This window comes from Eulemur rufifrons, chromosome 7 (genome assembly GCF_041146395.1).
Source record: "Eulemur rufifrons isolate Redbay chromosome 7, OSU_ERuf_1, whole genome shotgun sequence".
In the NCBI taxonomy this organism is placed as follows: domain Eukaryota; kingdom Metazoa; phylum Chordata; class Mammalia; order Primates; family Lemuridae; genus Eulemur; species Eulemur rufifrons.
Window position 1 is genome coordinate 8985212 of NC_090989.1, and position 21598 is coordinate 9006809.

General features: G+C 44.9%; 1 protein-coding gene across 1 annotated transcript in view; it reads right to left on the bottom strand.

The window, feature by feature from the left end:
• DOP1B (DOP1 leucine zipper like protein B) overlaps positions 1-15696 on the bottom strand; it is a 112085-nt gene extending 96389 nt beyond the window's left edge. Inside the window, exons 1-2 of the mRNA XM_069474961.1 lie at positions 15577-15696; positions 9526-9694 (exon numbers count right to left, since the gene is read on the bottom strand). Of these exons, the coding sequence (XP_069331062.1) occupies positions 9526-9663 (138 nt within the window). The 5' untranslated portion in view covers positions 9664-9694; positions 15577-15696. The remainder of the gene's footprint in view (positions 1-9525; positions 9695-15576) is intronic.
• Between the last annotated feature and the right edge of the window lie 5902 nt (positions 15697-21598).

Here is a 21598-nt window from a genome sequence, read left to right on the forward strand (position 1 = left end):
AGAGGAGCTGATTAAAGCGAGGGCAAGACTGAGGATTCCGTTTGGACTCATCAAGTGTTCAGGTAGGAGAGGCCTTGGAGCTGATCTGTGACAGGCCAGGACAGTTCACCGGGTATCCAAGCTCCATCCCTGTCCGTCCCACAATGCTGCTTGTTAATTCTGAAATGCCGCAGTACTGAGGCTCTGCTGGAAGAAAGAGGTGCTTGGAGCTAAGTGATTAAGACGTTAGAAGCTGAACTGCCAACACCCAAGGCCTCAGGATGCCCTTGCTATTCAAGAAACCTGCCCTCTGGCCATTCTGTGAAATAGCAGAGTGTCATCAAATAAAAGCAGCAAAAAAAAAAAAAAAAAAGGTGATTCATTTAGAATCACTATCACACTTTTAAAAAGGAAGCTTCAGTAATAATATTTTTAAATCTATAGAGTTAATTCACCTCTACTAGCCTTCATTTCCAAAATCAAAGCTATAAAGCATATTTGGTGGGTTTACAAGGGCTCAAAAAGCACTTGCTGATTAAAATTTTTTTCTTTTATTTAAATTGACAAAAAAATTTATGTTTATCATGTATAGCATGTTGTTTTAAAATATGTATACCTTGTAAAATGGCTAAATCGAGCTAATCAACATGTATTACCTCACATACTTATTTTTTGTGGTGAGAACACTTAAAATCTATTCTCTTAGCAATTTTCAAGACTACAATACATTGCTTCAATTATAGGTACCATGTTGTACAATAGATCTCTTGAACTTATTCCTCCTGTCTAACTGAATGTTTGTATCCTCTGAGCAACATCCCCCCAACTCTCCCTACCCCATCCAGTAACCACCATTCTACTTTCTACTTATGAGAATTCAACTGTTTTACACTCCACATATAAGTGAAAGCATGTGGTATCTGTCTTTCCGTGCCTGGCTTATTACACGTAATATTATGTTCTCCAGCTCCATCTGTGCTGTACCAAATGGCAGGATTTCCTCCTTTTTAAAGGCTGAGTAGTATTCTGTTGTGTGTAATGGAATATACACAATTTGCTGATGAAAATTTATCCAAAAATAAACAGAGAAAGATGATGGCTTGAAGTCTCAGATAAACCATTAAGTAAAGGTTACCCTACTCATGCTGATATACCTAAAAACTATAAAAGATAAGGCCAGGTACAATGGCTTACACCTGTAATCCTAGCACTCTGGGAGGCTGAGGCAGGAGAATCCCTTGAACTCAGGAGTTTGAGACCAGCCTGAGCAAAAGAAGACCCCATCTCTACTAAAAATAGAAAGATTAGCCAGGCGTTGTGGCTCGAGTCTGTGGCCCAGCTACTGGGGAGGCTGAGGCAGGAGGATTGCCTGAGTCCAGGAGTTTGAGGTTGCAGTGAGCTATGATGATGCCGCTGCACTCTACCCAGGGCAACAAAGACTTACTCAAAAACAACAAAAAACTATAAAAGATAAAGTACTCTTTAATACAGAAAAATTCCAAAATGATGCCAAAAATTTAGCAAGTTTTTAAAATACCGTTAGAATCTGTCTACAGTGGACAAAGCAAGACCTCTCAGGGCCTAGTTTTCTCAGCTGTAAAAAGGGTTGAATGAGCGGAGGCTTTTCCTCCGAATCTATGGTTTATGCTTTATAACCTGCAGTCATCTTTAAAAAATATGCATCTTGACCCTAATGCTTTGTACCCTACAGTATTGTTTACATCTGCAGTATAAAGATTTTTACTAATTTAACTCTTACTTACTCATGGAATTTCTGTGCATGAATCTAAGAAATCTGATTGTCCCTAGAGCCTTAAGAAAACTGTTTTTCATATCAACTCCCACCAGGTTCTCTTGAATGCAGAAGTCACAAGTCTCAGAGAAGTAAGTGCTCCTGATGCTGACTGAGACGTGCTCCCTCCAGCACCACCCAAACCCTGCACATCCACTAACTGATGCCAGGGCTAAAACTGCCCCCTTCCACCCTGTTCCTGTGCTTGGTGACAGCCAGAGGGGTCAGGCAGAGGTCCCCTTGCGTAAAACCTCCCTAGAAGGAAGCTCCCCTGCCCCCAGAATAAAACCCTACCTGTGACAGCCCCACCACTTCTCCTCCCTCATGTCCCAGCACTCTCTCCATTGCAGCCACTCCTGTCCCTCACCGCACCTTGGACACAGGCCCACGCCCCAGATGGCCTTCTCTGACAGCTCGCTCCCTTCACCCAGCCCTCTGCTCAAATGTCACGTTCTCAGAGAGCTGTGTCTAAAATAGCACCCATCTTCCTTACTTGATACCTCACTTGCCTGGTTTACTTTTTTTCTTTGCACGCAGCACCTGACATCACATAGTCATTTGTTGTCTGCTTCCCACCAACAAAGGGTGATCACATCCCATGAGAGCAGGACTTTGTGTTCAATGCTTCAGCCCCAGCACCTTGGTGTTCAGCACAGCTTGGTTCTCCCACTGCATTAGTGTGCTAGGGCTCTTAGAACTAACTGCCACACACTGGGTGGCTTAAGCAACCGAAATTTATTATCTTACAGAAGTCTGAAATCAAGGTTTCCAACAGAGCTGGCTCCTTCTGAAGGCTGTGAGAAGGAATCCGTCCCATACCTCTCTCCTAGCCGCCAGTGGTGTGCTGCCAGTTTCCGAAACTCCTTGGCTTGTAGGTGCATCATCCTGATCTCTGCCTTCATCCTCACACAGTGACTTCCCTCTCTGCACGTCTGTGTCTAAGTTTCCCCTATAAGAAGGACACCAGTCATACTGGATTAGGGCCACACCCTAATGACCTAATTTTAGCTGGATTATCTCTTTGTACAGACCCTATTTCCAAATAAGGTGTGAGGGACTGCGGGTTAGGACTTCCACATCTCTGTTTTGAAGGACACAATTCGACCCATAATATGACTCTGGGCAAGTTCGTTAACCCTCATCAGTTAAATGGGGCTAATAATTCTACCTACCTCGTTTGGGTAATGATGACAGGGTCCTTGGCAACAAAGAGGTACAGCCCTTTCCCCTTCTGTGAGCTACAACGATATCGGCATGAAAAAGGCTGGGAAGCTCTGCTCAAGAGCATGGGCTTTGGAGCCAAGCTGGACTCGGGCTGAGCCCTCTCTCCGCTACTGGCTGGCTGGGACCTTGCACAAGCTGCTTAACCTGAGACCAATCTCAAGATACAGTGCTAAGTATTATACGATAATGCACGTCAACTGCTTAGCACACAATAAGCCTCTCTGTGAATGTCGGCTGCCATGGGCGGGGCTGAGCTAGGGACTGACAGTGTCACCCTCCTCCCACCCTCCACCCTGCGGATTCTTCAAGGTGGCCCCTCTACCTCACGGCCTCATCACCGCAGCAGAGAACAAGAAGTGAGAGTCAAGAAGAGACAGCTGAGGGATTCCTTGGGTAACAACTGCAACAAAAGTCGTCTTTTAAAACTCTTATTCAACACGTAATAATAAGGTATCATATACTTGAAATCTGCCAAGAGTGTTGATCTTGAGTTTGTTCACCACACACACACAAAGTAACTAGGTGAGGCAAGGATGTGTTATTTAGCTTGATGGTGGTAATCATTTCACAGCATGTATGTATTTAAAGACATCATGTCGTACACCCTGAATATATAGGATTTTTTTCAATTATACCTCAGTAAAGCTGGGGGAAAAATGGAAGGTGTTTAGAACCGGACTTTGATACACTGCTAAGGATTACAAGGGAATGAGTGAAAGGGAAAACCCACTTTGCACCATTTGTCCCCATGAAAACTCTAACCTGGTCGAGGATGGGTGTTAGAGGAAAGCAGGATGTTCCAGCAGGGGTGGTGGCATCCGTGTATCTGACTGAATTCCCAGGCCTGAAAGAGCTGCGCCCAGATGCATTTATGGGCCAGGCCGTTTTGCACTGCTGTGTCCTTTTGTTACTGGCTTTGCTCACACTTAGTGGGGTTATTCTCTCTCTGTGTGTTTCCCACATCATTAGGGTAAGAAACAAAACTTACACTAGCAGCAGAGTGAACTCAGGGTTCATGTACTTCAAGATGCCCATGTGGGAACAGACTGAAGCTGTCCATCCAGAACCCACATAATTACACAGCACCCACAACTGTCCTGGGCACCCAGAATATGGCAGGAGGGAGCGAGAGTCTCTGCCAGTATAGAGCATATCCGCTGTGCCATGTGCTAACAGATGATCTATGTTTCAGTTTTCCCATCTGAAAAACAGAGCTAAGAGGAGCACCCCTTTCCTGGAGTGGCTTTGATGGTTGAGTCAGTTAACACAAAATGCCTCAAACTGTGCCACTATGTAAGTATTAGCTAAACTAGACATCTCTGAATTGAATGATGAGGTTGGCACTGCTGTCCCATTTTATAACACAAGGAAACTAGCGTACAGAGAGATTAAGAAACATGCCCAGGCCTGGCAGCAGGCCTAGGACTCTGAGCACCAGGCTTTGCCATCCCTGATATTTCTTAGATTATACCATAAATCCTGCATCATATGGATCTCAACGCCGGAACTTTTACTTAACTATTGGTACTGCTCTTTTAAAAGGGAGCAATGACCATACTGAATTGTACACTTAAAAATGGTTAAAACGGTACATTTTATTTGTATTTTATATTAAAAATAAAAGAGAGAGAGGCGAGAACAATGGCAAGGTAGGATCTGTTGTTCAGAACACAGCTCACTGAGGACGTAACAGTCAGTGGACATGGGTCAGGGTGTATCCCTTCTCCAAAGCCCACACTGTGCCATGAAGGGCCCCACCTATAATGCTCTCTGCACTTGCAGCTTCCTGTGTCTCCTGTCACTCCAACCCCTCCCCGCTCCCAGGACCTCTGCACGGCTGACCCCAGGAGTCAGTCACAGACCTCATCACACTGGCCCCTTTGTGGGATTTGACAAGGGCAAGCACAAGCTCTCCCAGGTCTCCTGGCTTCACCAGTACCGTTCCCAGTCTCTCGTGCTGGTTCCCTCCTCCTCTTGACCTATTTCATTGTTGGGAGCCCCAGACCACAGTCTTGGGCCTCATCTCTCCTCCGTTTACACTCGCTTCCATCTCAGAACCTTCAACACCATCTCTGCCTGGCAGCTCACAACATGCCACTCCAGTCCAGACCTGCAACTCAGGTCCAGATGCTTGTAGACATCACACTGGGATGTCCACCAGACAAACTATACCATCCCAAAGTGAACCCTGGTTTTCCTGCCCACCTCTGGAGCCTGCTCCTCTACAGACTCCACATCTCACCCTCTGGCTTCTCAAGCTGAAAACCTGGAGTCACACTCGACTCATCTCTTTCTATTGTATCCCACATCCGACCCGTGAGCAAATCCCGAGTCACCCCTTCACAGTACACTCAGAATCCCAGCACCTCTCTACTGGCTGCCCCGTGCTACAGCTGCAGCCTCCTGCGTGGGCTCCCTACCTCTGCCCTGCCCACCCTCACCTGCCGTCAGCACCCAGCGGAGCAGCTGGAAATGGTTCTGTCATGCCAAATGGGACACCAGGCCAGGCTGCTCTGCCCAACTCTGCCCAGTGGCTCCAATCTAACCCAGTGGCCACTGTCAGGACCCCAGTTCTGAGAGACCTACGAGATCCTATGCCGTCCCACCCACTGCCTCTCTGGCCTCACCTCCTACGCCCACCCCCTCTCTTGTGTGCTCAGGGACAACCTCACTGGCATCCTCTGAGTCTCAGAAACATCACAGCCTCTGCACTGGTTAGATGGCACCTTCTCTGCAAGGCCTTCCTGACGGCCTACTGAACACCGCACCACTCCCCAACACTCACTGTCCCCTCGGTTCCTCGCTATGCCCACAACAGCCAACACTACCTCACATCCCGTGCATCTAGTTGATTGTCCTTCCCCCTCCCATCCCCACCAGCAGGTGTGCAGGGTCTTGTCGGTTCTGTCCTCTGATGTACTCCAGTACCTAGCACACGGCTGGCACCTTAGAGGTGCTCAAATAGCTGTGGAATGAATGAATGGCCAATGCTTTAAAAGGTCCTCAAAGAAACATTCAATTATACTCAATAACTTGCATTTTAAAAGGTAGGTTAAAAGGATTAAACATTTTAGAGAGTTTTTCTGAAACTCTCAGAGAGTTATACTGAAACAAAGCCTGTTTAACAGAATACCTCACTACTTGAGGACTGCACTTAACAAGTTTATAATTTTTCCTAGCTCAAGACGTATATGTTCCAAAATAAATGGAAAGTCATCTTGCATCCATGGATTGGAAGACTTAATACTGTTAAGATGGCAATACTCCCCACAGCAATTCACAGATTCATGCAAGCCCTACCAAAATCCCTGTCAGCTTTTTTGCAGAAATTGACAAGCTGATCCTCAAATTCATATGGAGTTTCAAGGGACCTTAAATAGCCAAAACAATTCTGAAAAAGAACAAAGTTGGAGGACTCTCACTTCATGATTTCAAAACTTACTACAAAGCTACAGTTATTAAAAGAGGGTGGTACTAGCATTAAGGACAGACATACAGATCAATGGAAGAGAAATGAGAGTCCAGAAATAACCCACATACCTATGACCAACGGGTTTTCAAGAAGGGTTCCAAGACCACTCAATGGGAAAAGAACATTTCCTTCAACAGATGGTGCTGGGAAAACTGGATATCCACATGCAAATGAGTTAAGCTGGACCCCAATCTTACATCATGTACAAAAATTAACTCAAAATGGATGAAAGACCTAAAACTATAAAACTCTTAAAAGAAAACATAGGGGCAAATCTATATGATCTTAGATTTGGCAGCAGTTTCTTAGATATGACACTGATAGCACAAGCATCCAGGAAAAAACATAAATTAAACTTCACCAAAATAAAAAACGTGTGGACATCAAACAATACCATTAAGAAAGTGAAAAGACAACTTGAAGAATGGGGGGGAAAAAGTTTGCAAATCATATATCCAATAGGGTCTAGTACCCAGAATATATAAAGAACTCTTACAAATCAATAACAAAATGATAAACAACCCAGCTTAAAAATGGGCAAAGTGGCCAGGCATGCTGGCTCACACCTATAATCCCAGCACTGTGGGAGGCTGAGGCAGGAAGATCACTTGAGGCCAGGAGTTCAAGACCAGCCTAAGCAACATAGCAATACCTTGTCTCTAAAAACAATTTTTTTTTTTTTTTAAATTATCTGGGCATGGTGGCATGCCTGTAGTTCCAACTAATCAGGAGGTTGAGGCAAGAGGACTGCTTCATCCCAGGAGTCTGAAGTTGCAGTGAGCTATGATGACACCACTGCACTCTAGCCTAGACAACAGAGTGAGATCCTGTCTCAGGGAAAAAAAAAAAAAAAAAAAAAGAAAAAGAAAAGAAAAAAAATGGGCAAACTACTTGAATAGAAATTTCTCGCCAAAAGATGTACAAATGGTCAACAAGTATATGAAAAGATGCTCAAATTTAGTAGTCATTAGGGAAATACAAAACAAAACCACAGACAGATATCAATCACTTCACACCCACTAGGATGGTCATCACCACAAAAACTGAAAGTAAGTGTTGGTGAGGATGTGGAGAAATTGGAACCCTCATGCATTGCTGCAGGGAATGTAAAATGATACAACTGCTGAGGAAAATGGTTTGGTGGCTCCTTGATGAATTAAACGGAGTTTCCATATGACAAAGCAGTTCTACTCCTAAGTATGTACCCAAAAGAACTGAAGACTTGTGTCCAAACAAAAACTTGTACAGGAATGCTCATAACACTATTCACAATAGTCAAAAGGTATAAACATAAACGTCCGTCAACTGACCAAAGGATAAAGAAAATGTAGCTTATCCATACAATGGAATATTATTCAGCCATAAAAAGGAAGGAAATTCTGACATATAAAACAACATGGATGAACCTTGAGAACATTATGCTAAGTGAAATAACCAGATACAAAAAGGCACATAGTGTATTATTTCATTTATATGAAATGTTCCTAGAGACAGAAAGTAGATGAGTTGTTGCCGGAGGCTGGAGGGAAGGCGGAATGGAGAACTGCTTGATGGGTATGGGTTTCCTTTTGGGGTGATAAAAAGGTTCTGGAACTAGAAAGTAGTAATTACTGCATGTATTAAAAGCCATTTAACCGTACACTCTAAAATGGATAAATGGTGAATTTCATAGAAATAATGAACACTGTCTTCCTACTCCTTCTCACCCCCTACAAAGTATGCTGTTCTTAGACTCCAGACTCCAGGAGAGCAGGGTTCTAAAACAGTAACATCCAGAAGAATGTGAACATGCGTCAATCCCATTCTATTGTTTCTCCTTTTCCCCCAAAAACATAATCTGCCTTCATGCCAGTGAACGCTGTTTACAGCTTGAGAATTCCTGAGTTGCAGCTGTACAACTAAAGAACTCTCCAGTTCTTATGTCCTGTTTTAAAGGAAAACCTTAGGGGTGTATGTTTACCCACCCCAGCCAGCACTGAGCCATGATATTTACGTGTTGTAAATATGCCTTGCAAGAGGCCAGCAGTTCTTGGCCACAAGCTGTAATAGCTGCCTATCTCCACCGTGCCTGATGGCCATCTGTCAGGGCTCACTGCTGCTTTCTGGTTATTAGTGCGGGGCTGCGGCCCAGGCAGTGCACCAGGTCAGGCTGCTCAAAGCTTCACTCACCCCAAGTCTCCTGATGTGTCTGATTTGGGGAGCTGAGATCTTCAGAGTAAAGTTGGGCATTTCCCAACTCCTACCTGGTACCCAGGCTCCAAACTCAGATCCTGTCCAGACAGCAACAGAGCCAAGTGCAGCCTCTTCAAGCCCAGATACCTCCCACCTAACTGTCATAACCGTCATCCTCCTCGTGGGCAGGAGGGGAAAATACAATAGTCCCATCTATAGGTCACAAATATAGAGTACATTTGACCAGCGTTGGCTTTCCTAGACCTGACTCCTTTCTCTCATCCAAACACATACACACACACGTGTGCATATACATACATGCAAACACACAAGTTTCAGGCAGATTACAATATTTATTTCAGCCTTTATTTTTTTCTAGGAGTTACCTACCAGTAAGCAGTAAAATGGTCAAAGAAGTAGGTCAAAGAATATAAGGCCGAAAAACTCCTAAGAAGTACATAAAGAGCAGTCTTTGAATAACTGAGTTAATTTTAAATTTTATTTTGCCTTGACATAAATATTACTAAGAAAAAGCCTGTTCAACTAGCTGGGCACAGCTAGGCTCATGCCTGTAATCCCAGCTACTTGGGAGGCTGAGGGTTGCTTGAGCTCAGGAAGTTTGAGACTAGCCTGGGTGATACAGTAAGATCCGTTCTCAAAAAAAAAAAAAGAAAAAAAAAAATTGTTTAACTATATCAATACTATATATAATTCTCAGAAAAAGCTGGTATGTACACAGATAGGTCAACAGTGGGTAATTCTAGGTGACAGAATTATGGGCAACTTTTGTTTCTGTATTTTCTGTTATACTCATGAATTCCTTATAATAATAAAAAGCCAACTGTCCCCACCTCCGTGCAATCCAAATAGTACATGCCCCACATACCTTGTTGAGCTTGCCAAGTGAAGATATGAGATCCGCCCATTCACTTGAAGATTCAAAATTTCTTAAAGCCTTTTCAATTACTGAAGAGTAATTTCTGTATCTATAATCATTTAACAGCTCCTGCTCCTCTGGATCCATCTTACATTCTCATAGACAGCTGAGAAAGTATCTAAAAGCAAATCAAAAAATAACCCAATGAGAGAGCCATTCAAAAACACAAATCATTCCCAACCCAGAGCTACAGAAGACACGTGTCCACAAACACCGCTGTGTAAACACACTTGGCAATGCAATTCAAATATTTAGCAAGGCTTCTGGGCCAGGCGCTGTGGTAGATTAAAAGATAAACATGTCCTGCCCTCATGGATTCTGAGGGAGACAAATGCATGGGAGCAGAAAGAAGCAAGAACACTAGGGTTTCACTTAACTGGCAAAATGAATTCTAGGAGTGAAACTTGCAAAGCTGCTAAACCACAGATTGTTGCCAGTGGGTAATTCTGAATGCAGAAGGCCCTTCCTATCACAGGGCATTTATAAAACCTAAGGAAAAGCTCTTAACCTGAACAATCCATGCAGCAATTCAACCCTCTATAACTAGACTAGAAGATAGGAAATATTCTATGAGAAAATCGGGTGGAAACAAATAAAACATTAAAGAAAACAAGGATGTAATGATTAATGATGAGGCATCTGACAGCAGTGTTGTCACACATCCACCAAGCACTTGTTCAGTTCCTAAACTCCAATTACCAGCCAGGCCCGGCTGGGTGCTGCCCTAGGCTTTATGCCTCCCCCAGGGTGCAGAGTTTAGATGGAGGGTGTGTTATACCCGGGTCCAAGTAGGCTCATTCTAGTCTTCCTGTTCTTGTAATATATTCTTTGATGGATTCTTTTACATTTTCTTTCGTTAAATGCATTCTTTATGTATGAACCAATGCAGCCACTGCAAAGCCTCAGACACACACTAATCCCAACACTAACAGCAACCATTTTCTTTTCTTTTTGTCCCTAATGTAACAAAACGAAATAAGGAACAATAAACAATGAAATGCTGCACTGATTTGACTTTTAAAAAAATCCATCATGTACACAGTATAACATATACAAATATAAATGCATGCTTATGTTGTTTGTTTTTATTCCTTCATTTAAAAAAATTGGAAGGTTAACTCATCAGTCTATTCAAACAAGTTACAACTATGAAAGATACTTTATAAGACATGGATATGTCAAATCCTTCCTTTGACCTGTCATCAAGTTCTGTATTTTAGCATTTTCTCAAAAAGAATGTTTTAGGGTTTTAATTTGCTCCCATTCTTTAGCCTTCATCTAATGAAGTTCTATTTAAAATGTGTCAGACACCTACCCAAAATTCCTTGTCCCCCTTCTGCATACTAATGGAACCCTAATTTTGTTCAGGGCACTGCTACAGTTTCCAGGCTCCCTTGCAGCTAGATGGCCATGTGACAGCTCTAGACAATGAAATGTCAGTAGAACCTGGTAGTTAGGAAAGCTGTTTGAAAGGAAGCAGACTCCTCTGGCACAAGCCTTTTTCCCTTCACTCTTCTTACTTCTGCCTGGAACAAAGCTTTGATGTTGGAGTGAAGCCACATCTTGCAACCATGATGAAACATGCACAAAAGTCACAAACTAAGGATGGCTGAGTGAAAAGACAGAGCAGCTGAGGCCCTGATGGCATTATGAAGGCACCACGTACAACCCTGGAAGCTCTATCTCTGGTCTACGTTTTCTGCATGGAACAGCTAATTTGTTTAAGCCACAATTCAGTCTGGTTTTCTATTACAGACAATCACAATCCTGGTTGATACACGAGGTTAAACAGTATTTTGCTAGTACTGCTTAGTCTGAAAGAAGACAGAAGAACATAGAGCAACATTATTTTATTAAATATGATGGAGCATGGTTAGTTGGTTTGTTTGCTAACCAAGCTACACATAGTCCATCAAGTAAAAAGGCAAGTATGGTAGATGCAAGAAACTGAACTGTAAGTACAACATGTTCTTGAAGCCTAAATCTTTCATTTATTAGCCAGTGATGTTGTTAAGAATTTCATGGAATCTTCTACTTCACTTTCCGATCACTCCAAACCCACTCCAATCCTCTCAGGGCCACCACTACTTTCAAGTCACCATTGTGAGTGGTCCCTTCTGTTTCCTCACTTTACCTCTCAGTAGGACTCTGCAGCAGACCACTTCCTTCTCTCAAAACAGCCTCCCCTCGGCCCACACACTCCTCTGGCCCCATCAGCCCTGGATCCTGCTTCCCACTTCCCTCTGCACTTCTTTCCTCCTCCTCTACTCACTGCTAAACATTGGCTTCCCTGGTATCAAGCCTTGGGACCTCATCCTCTCTCTCTTTGTCCTTGATGATTTCTCTATTCCTATAACTTCAAAATACCATCTACATGCCAATGATTCAGATTAATAATGCTCTCCCCAACCTCCCCCTCCAAGGTTCAAGTTCATGCGAATACCCACTTGACTTTTCCACCTGAATGTGGTACAGGTATCTCAAACTCAGTGCTTCCAAAACTAGACTCCCAAGTGCTCCTTGCTTGTGTCTCCTGCCCCCAATGCATATGTTGAAATCCTAACCCCCAAGGTGATGGCATTAGGAAGTGGGGCCTTTGGAAGGTGATTAGGTCACAAGGGCAGAGCCCTTATGAATGGGATTAATGTCCTTTTAAAAGGGACCTGAGAGAGCCTGGCTGTCCTCTCCACTATGTGAGGACACAGGGAGAAGGTGCCATTTATGAACCAGAAAGCAAGCTCTACCAGACACTGAATCTGCCAGCACCTTGATTTTGAACTTCCCAGCCTCCAGAACTGTAAGAAATAAATTTCTATTATTTATAAGCTACCCAGTTTATGCTATTTTGTTACGGCAGCCTGAATAAGACAAGCAACCATCAACAAAATGTGGTCTATCCGTACAAGGGAACACTATTAGTCAATGAAAAGGAACAAAGTACTGATACATGTCACAACTTGTATGAACCCAGAAAATACATGCTTAGTGGAAGAAGCCAGCCACACAAGACTATATATCACATGATTCCATCTATATGAAATACCCAGTGAGTAGGCAGCAAATCTATGGAGATGGCGAGTAGATAAGTGGCTTCCCAGGGTGGTGTAGAAACAGGCAGTTACTGCCTCTGTGTGAGGTAACAGAAATGTGCTAAAATTAGATTGTGGTGATGGTTGCACAACTCTGTAAATTTACTAAAAATCACTGAATTATATATTTGAATGAATTTTATGGTCTGTCAGTTATACCTCAATAAAGCTGTTTTAAAAACTAAACTCTCAATTCCATTTCCTCAACGTGTTCCTTCTCTAGTCGTCTCCTCAGAAAGTGGCCCCTTTATCCACGGGACCTTCTATCGTTCTGGACTCTTCTTTCTCTTCACCTGCCATACTCAGCCCAAGCCCTCTCCCCTCTTCTTCCAAAACACCTGTTGACTCAATGCTCCCCATCTCTACTGCACTGCTGTGCAAGCCACCTGTTCCCTGGAAGTTTGCAAAGGGCTCCTGATGGTTCTCTCTCACTCTTGCCCCCTCCAGTGTATTTTCACACAGTACTCCAAGAATCCCCTTAAAACATAAATTAATGCATATAACGGCCATCTTTCAAACTCTTCCTACTAAACTTACAATAAATCCAAACAATCCCCTCCTCAGCCTACAGGATGCTACCCACTTCTCTCCTCACTGCACTCTGCATGTTCCAAAACAGCCCATCCCACCACAGAGCCTTTGCACATGCTGTGCTTCTCTGCAAAAACATACTGTACTATGCGTACACACCCACAAAATAAGATTACCTACTCATTCTTGGAAAGGCCTGTCCCTTTTTCTGAAATATCAGCCTTCACACCTTTTGAAAACATTAAGGAAAGGATGGTAATGAGAGGTGGTAGTCTCTTGCTTTTGCCAAGTAAAAACTAAAGTTGGTAAGTTAGGAAATTTACAGGTCTGAAATCCAGCATCTCTGAACCACTGCAATGCTCCATACATAGTCTGTTTACTCTATTAAGTGTCTAAGAGCCGAGGAAAGAAACATAAATAAGATAGGGTTCCTACCCTCATAGTTCCTAGCCTAATAAAAAAGGAAATACCTGAATATAAAATTGCAATTTAATGTGGCACACACAGTGACAGAAGCTAGCTGAAGTAACAGAGTCCAATGCTGGCAAGAGGAAGCTCAACTACCAGCAGAGGAGTCCTCAAAGTCCACAGGTGTGGGCAGCTAGAGTTACCAGGAAGAGAACTGCGTCAGCGATAAGGTGTGTGTGTGCTTAGGAGGTGGGGTGGCAAAGGGCACCACCGCTAGCGGCAAGGCAAGGAGGGTGCCAGCCAAGTGAGAGCAGGTAACTGGGGTGGTTCATTGTTATGGTCGGCAACATGAAGAAAGTATTCTTTGGCTTAACTAACAGCACAGGCGAAAAGTTTGGAAATGGTCATTCAAGCAAGCTCTTTGTTTCAAAATAAGGGGCACACGATGTTAGGCTACTAAGTAAATCTTTCAGGTGAGCTTGGTAAATCCACCATTTATGCATGCATCTCTCTCATCCAATACACAAGAGTCCTGTGAGATGGTATTCTCAGTCCCAGAAGGAGAATACTGGAGATCAGGCCATTTAGAAAACTGCCCAGGTCACACACGGAGCAGCTAGGAGAACCAGATTCCAGCTCAGATCAGTGAGATACTGCAGGGCTTCCACTACATTACACCAGTGGTAAAATTAATAGTTCAGCCCTTAAATAACTCTTTTGCCAACGGTCTTGCAATCTCTCCTGGATACCTTTTCTGTGAGAGATTCAATAGTTCAGTAAAACCGATAGTTATATAGTTCAAACAATTACACACACAAAGGAGTAATCATATAAACAAGTATATCTGGTCAGCCAGATATACCCACCTTAAAATCAAAAATGTCAGCAGGAAATTTCTCTCACCTTATCCCCTCTTAATTGTTTAGAAAAACAAGTTCAAGTGAAAAACCAACTGCCAGATCTCAAAGAGGTTCGCTGTAAATATGTTTACATGAAGGAACCTGAGTTAGATGAAAATGAGGACAGAGTGACCCTCCTATGAGCAAGAACATTTACTGATAGATAACAGATACGTAATATTAGTAATAAAATAGACAATGACCCTTAGTCTACAGCACAGAAACACCTGTTGCCAATTCACTTAACCGACTCTAGGACACATTATTTTGAACCTGGTCTTTCAGAGTTGTAATTAAACTGTACTGGAAATAATTTAAGACAACTAACAGAAGTAGGCTTTGGTGGGGGGAGGGTTACCATCACCTTACAAAAAAATCCTAAAAAGGTTTTCCCAAATGTGAGGCCACTGTCCCGAGTTAAGGGCAGCACCTGCGGGTGACAGTCTTGGTCAACAGCAGGGAACCCCGTAAGGCGCAGGGGCCAGGCCGGCAGAGCGCGCACTGCGACTCAGATCCCTTCTTCTGGGGACAGTGTGGAAGACTGGGGTCTTGCCTTGACAGGAAAGCCGGCGGTTCTGAAAGGTCTGCGTCCCCAGCTGCTTCCCAGCCAGAATCGCACCAGCAAACAAAGGCTGAGCTCTCAGCCGGCCGCTGGCGGGGCGGTGACCCCGCTGACCTCCACCTGCGGACCGCAGGCCGCGCCTGACTCCGCGAGGGCGTGGCCACACATCGTCCGCCGCGAGGAACCGAGCGGAGCGCGGGGGAACCGGGACGGAGCCCCACCCAGCCTCGGAGCTGCCGTCTGGGGTCTCCCGCCCGCGCCCCACGCCCACGCGCCGACTCGGCGGGGCCGCCCCCGCACTGCAGCAGCGCGCGCCGCGGGCCGGGCGGCGGGCCGGGGAGCCGTCTGCGCCCCGGGTTCTCGCCCCCACAGCGCCGCCCGACCCCTCCGAACCGGGGACCGGCTCTCGCGCCGCCTCGCCGCCCGTGGGCCCGCGCTGGGGAGACGCCTGCGCCCCCAGCTTCGCCCCGCAGCCAAGAGCTGGTGCCGGGCAGGCGCGAGCACGACTTACCCGCGGCGGCGGCCCTTCTCGGCGGGCGCGCCCACGTGCGGTGTGGAGGAGCCCCCAAGGGTGCGAGAGAGACAGCGGGCGGGGGCTGCGGCGCGGCTGGGAGCCAGGACAGCCGGGCAAGCGCCGCGCCCGATGCCCAGCAGCCGCGGCTCCGGAGGGGGCGGGTTAGGGAGGCGTGGCCTCGGCGCGCGGGGCGGAGCTGGGGGCGGGGGCTTTACGCCTGGAGGTGGAATTAGAGGCGGGGCTTCGGCTCGCTACGCCCGGCCTGGAGGGGGACCGTCGGCGCGCGGGGGCCGGGTGGGGGCGGGTCCTCGACCTGAGGGGCGGGGCTTAGCGCGGATTCTCCTCACGCGGGGCCGGAGCCGGCCCGGGAGGTGGGGCCTCAGCGCGCTGGGCCTGTTGTGGCGCCGCCGCTGCCCAGTCAGGGAACCGGAGTTTTCCTCAGCTTCCCCACTGAGGGCGGCGCTTCGCGGCGGGCTGTTTCAGAGAAGGCCTAGACAGGTGGGCGGCGCGGCGTCCGCCCCTCACTTTGGACTCCCCCGACACACCCGAACGGAAGGGGACGTTGGTCACTGCCTGACTGAGGTCGTCCACCCATGCCTCAGCCCTCAGAAATGCTTTGGAATTACAGAAAAGAAGAACTGTGGGGTCCGAGGAAGGTGCATGGCATCCGGCTCACCCCATCCTTTCCGTCGGGACCCTCTTCCCTCAGGGAGGAGGCCGAATGGGCCCTTCCATGCACGCGCGGGGCGTGAAGGCGCCCCCACAGGCCTCATCTTTCCTAGCCTTGCGTCTTCCTGGAATGAGCTCCTCGTGTGGGCTCTGGCTCAAGAAGGAGAACTCGATGTCAACCATAGAGAGTCGAATATTCCCAGACAAACCGTAACCCCTTCCTGTCATCCTCTCGAACATTCGGACCTGGACCGACTAGCCTGACAGCTGCAGGACAAGACCTGGAGGCGGGGACTCAGGCAGAGCTCAGGTGAGCATTGGCCCTACCCTCGTGTCCCGGTTGGGGCTCACGGCCGCCAAACTCAGCGCCACCTGCTGATTAAGGTTGTGATTTCTGTAGTGGCCGCTGCTCGTTTTAACCCCGGAGGGTCCTTTCGAAATCGTCAGCTCTAGTCTGGAGTTGGTGTGAGGCCAGGCAGTCCGGGAATGAGCTTGGGCGGTGGGGAGGTCCGTGAACACTTGGAAATTGTTTAGAACACCTCGTGTAACTTTGGGATCCTGGGGAAAGGGTATGCAGTTCGTACTGGATTCCAAAGCAGACCTGTCACCTCCTCCGAAACACCGAGAGCATCTTAACAGTTTGGGGTGCTGGACCTCTGGCCAGGCTGCTGATTCTGTTTCCATCTTCATTTGGCACGTACCAAGTGCACCAGATGCAAATCCGCTAATGGTCAATTTTAGGAATGGTTTTAAAATAGAGGCAGAGGGAAACTAAAGGATTGAGCCACATTTAGCAGGGAAAGATTAATTTCATGAAAATTTATTTCTTAATGAAAATATAATAAACTCCATTTTTACAAAAGCAACAAACAAAACCAGCAAAAAAGCTGGCAGGCAGGTGAGATGTTTAGGTTCTTCAAATCCTAGCCACACCCACTGCACTGAATTAATAGAGATGAAAGAACCACTTTACACTCACCCTTAAAAAGAGAGGGAAACTGGGCACCGTGGCTCACGCCTGTCATCCCAGCATTTTGGGAGCCTGAGGCAGCAAGATCACTTAAGGCTGGGAGCTCAAGACCAGCCTGGGCTAATGCAAAATAATATTTTTAAAAAATTAACCAAGTATGGTGGCGTGTGCCTCTGTAGTCATAGCTGTGAGGGAGGATTGCTTAAGCCCAGGAATTCAAGGTTATAGTGAGCTATGATCATGCCACTGCACTCCAGGCTGCATGACAGAGCAAGACACTATGTAAAAAAAAAAAAAAAGAACCAGTCTACTTGTGTCAAAACCACCATGTGCAACTTTGTCCTAATACATATATGTTTGTGTAAAATATACGCCTTGGATTTATACAGTTTATCTGTAAAGAACTCCAGGTGTGTGGGGGAGTTAATTTAAATCAACTTTTACAAATTCAAGTTTGTAAATCATTAAAAGAACAACTCAATTTATAATCAGGATTGACAGTAAATGTACAACATTAAGATTTGAATATTTTTTCTCAGATCTCCTTAGTGAAAAAAGATTTGAATATTCTTAGAAGACATCTGTTTTTGGGGTCAAGTTTTGTCACTAAAAGTTCACTTAGCTATGTTCATCAGTTTAAAATATGTAAAAAGAGCAGGTTCCTTGCACAATAATATTCAAACCAATTAAAGCATTTCAAATTTAATTTAAATCCAAACGTCAATCCTTACCTCCTTTGACAGCCAGAAGGCATTGTAAATCAGAGCCCACTACATTCTCTGACTCAGGTTGGCCCACCCATTAGAGAGATTGGCCAGGTACACGTACTCTGAGGTTTTTTTGGTTTGTTTGTTTGTTTTTTTGAGACAGAGTCACCCTCTGTTGCCCGGGCAACCTCAAACTCCTGGGCTCAAGCAATCCTTCTGCCTCAGCCTCCCGAGTAGCTGGGCATGTGCTACCATGCCCGGCTAATTTTTTCTATATATTTTTAGCTGTACAGATAATTTCTTTCTATTTTTAGTAGAGACTGGGTCTCACTCCTGCTCATGCTGTACTCTGAGTTTTGATATGCAGATATTTGTGATGCTCTAAGCCAGTTTCTTCTATAAACTAAGTTCTACTCCACCCTTCTCAATAGTAACCACCAGTTCCCTGTTGGCTTCTGCCTTCCCTATTTTGGCCCTGTGTTCCTCCTAGTGGAGAAATCTGTGCAGTTCTGTATTTGATGCTGTGCCCACTTTGCAGCTGACTTGCAGCAACAAGTAAACCTTTGTCATACTTATCACCATCACCTGTTTCATCTCCACACTGCAACATTGTTCACATTTTTCTTCTGTCACAATCTTTGTTGCAGTTTGGTAGGTGAAGGAAAGTCAAAGGGCCAAGTCCAAAGCTGATATTGTATGTGAGTTTACCACGCATGCATCAATCTAGAAAAATGCATTACAGAAAAGCTAACGTGGAAAGAACCACTGGCTCCACCTGGTGCCTAAAAAAACACATTGTATGGGTTAATCCATTAAAAACATGCTGCATTTAAATCATATTTCATTTCTCTATGGAAAAGTTTACACAGAGACTAATTTGGGGATCTAATAACCATATGACTTATAAATCACTTAAATTAAATGCATCATCTCCCTTAATTTTTACATGAAGAGAGTTATCCATTGTCTCTAGAGTTATCAGTGAAGCTGGACATGTCAAGTACTAGGCATCAAGAAACTTTGCAGCCAAATAGTCCTGGATATGACCCTGGCTATTAACTCTTAGCTGTATAATCTTGTACAAGTTAATTAACCTCTCCAAGCCTTTACTTTTTTATTTGAAAAATGATATTGATACCTACCTTAAAGAATGCTATGGTTTGAATGTGTCCCCCAAAATTCATGTGCTGGAGACTTAATCCCTAATGCAACAGTGTTGAGAGGTGGGACATTTAAGAGGTGATTAGGTCATGAGGGCTCTGCCCTCTTGAGTGGATTAATGCCATTACTGCAGGAGTAGGCTCCTGATAAAAGGATGCATTCAGCTCTTGTTCACTCTCTTGCCCTTCCACCAGAGTATGACACACCAAAAAGGACCTTGCCAGATGCTGGTGCCACGCTCTTGGACTTCCAAGCCTTCAGAACTGTGAGAAGTGTTTTCTTTATAAATTACGCAGTCTGTGCTATTCCATTATAGCAACACAAAATGAACTAAAGCAAAAGACCATGTTGGGAAAGTATTAAGCATGATATATGGCCTAGTTTGCCATGGGTTCTCAATTCATGATTTTCTTTTCCTTTTGATTCCAAGCCTAAATATTTTTTTGCCTGTAGTATACCATGAAACATTTTAATGCCCTGCTATTAGTTAGGTTCCTTTGATTGCAAGCAAAAACTACCTGATTTAACCTAGCTTAAGGAAAAGGGAAACTTATTTTAAGGATACAAGGGTATCTCAGAGCATCTCTTAGAACCCAGGATTTCAGGAATGATCTGAGGCCAGGGAAGGGGTGCCACTGTGGGGAGGGAAGTTTCTCTTTGGCCCACTCTCTAAATTCTTCTCTTGAGGGTTGGCCTTCTACTCTGGCCTGCCTCCTTCTGTTCCTTAGACCACATGGGATGGGATGCAGCCACTCACAGTAACAGCTCTGATCCAATCCAGCTGGTCCTTCTTTTTAGAGCGGCTGGAGCAGTCAACGGAGGCTAGGAGGGCAAAGTTGCCTTGTGGCGCTGCAGCTGCAAACATGGAGATAAAGTAGAGGGGAGGGCAGGAGATAATATTTTGGAAGTGGGTGCTGGGCAAACCATCCAATAAGAGCAGCCATTCTCATGAGAATGAGAAACGTTGTTTTGAGCAGTAGTTGGTAATTAAGCCCTTGGTGGGCCAAATGCTTATCCAACAAGGATTTGGTTAAAGACATAAGAGGAAGAAGAAATAAAAGGACTGGCCTGTTTCCTTGTGCACTTCCTGTCTGAGACTTTGTCAGGCAGAGCCTGAAGTGCTCTGTGACACCTGTGCTATTGCCCATCATTAGCAGCACTCTGGAGTTTGGCTGCAGAGGGAGAATATGAAAGATGTTCAAGGAAACTTATTGAAAGCTCACATTAAAAGGTTTTTAGAGCCAGATAAGCCATTAAAATGTCTTAGGAGCTACAGCCTGAGATGAATTTAAGAGCATATTGGATTTAATCAGTGATACAGAAATGGGCTGAAGGTAGTTGATGCAGTCTGGGTGGGATTCAGACATTCCTCTATGCCAAGTGGATGAAAAAGTGAAGTGGGGGTTGTGATAAACTGACACTTTGAGGTGTTGCCATTGTAAGTCAGAGTCAAGAAAAATACCTACTACTTCCCGTGATGAACCAGAAATAACTCGATTACCCTGTTCAGTTCTGGTCCCCCAAATAGATGAAACTTGAGCATTTCCATATTTTATCGATTCCCTAATAGGAAACAGCATTATCCTTTATGTGTGCAACACTGATGTCAGGAGATATCATGTGACCTTTGTGGCTATGATAATCAAATGACAACGGTTCTGTTTTACACTGTGAGCAGTCTGTCATAAACTTGGTAACCTTGGCAAATTTGTAGTTTTTTTCCTTTGTATTTTTTCCATGGTTGAATGGAATTTGAATTCCACTGAATTTTTGTTGTTTGACAAGCCATTCCTTCCAAAGTCTTAACTCCCTTGCAAACTTTTGCAAGTATGTTTTTTCTTTCATAAGACTTTTTGGTTTCCAAGTCCTTTTTCTGCAGGGTATAACTGGAACTATGGAGGCCTGGTTGCAAAACCAATCTCATTTGAAAGCAGTGAGTGTGGACTCCCCTGTGTCACAGAGATTGTACAAGGGGCTCAGGGAGTCATCTGAAGAATCACCCTAGACTGCAGCTCAGAGAGGGATGTGAACAGGTTAAGGACCCTGTGTTGGGGCAAAGAGATGGTCTGGACAAAGTTGTCAAAGCAGAAACATGAATAAGATGAAAGAGGTTGCAGGGCAACCTTGCAAACATTCTGGGAAGGAACATAGAACGAAAACCCAGCTGAAAAAGCTAGCAGGAAAGAAATCATGTCCCAGTGAAAAAAGGCATTCCTCCTGATCCTCCTCTACTTCTTCATAAGTAGAAAAACCCATAAAAAGTACTCAAATATAACAAAACTGAATGAGATGTGAAGGAAGGTTGCAGAGCTAAGTAAACAGAATAAATCTTCATCCTTACAGAATCAACAAACTAGAAACAGCAAAGAATGGCTGGAAAATGGCCGAGGAGATCCAACTCCATGGCCCTGGGACCACTCACTACATAGGTGGTTTTCAAAGCCCCATTCCAAGTGCCAGCAATGTCAGCGTCACCTGGGAACTTGTTAGAAATGCAAATTCTCAGGCTCTA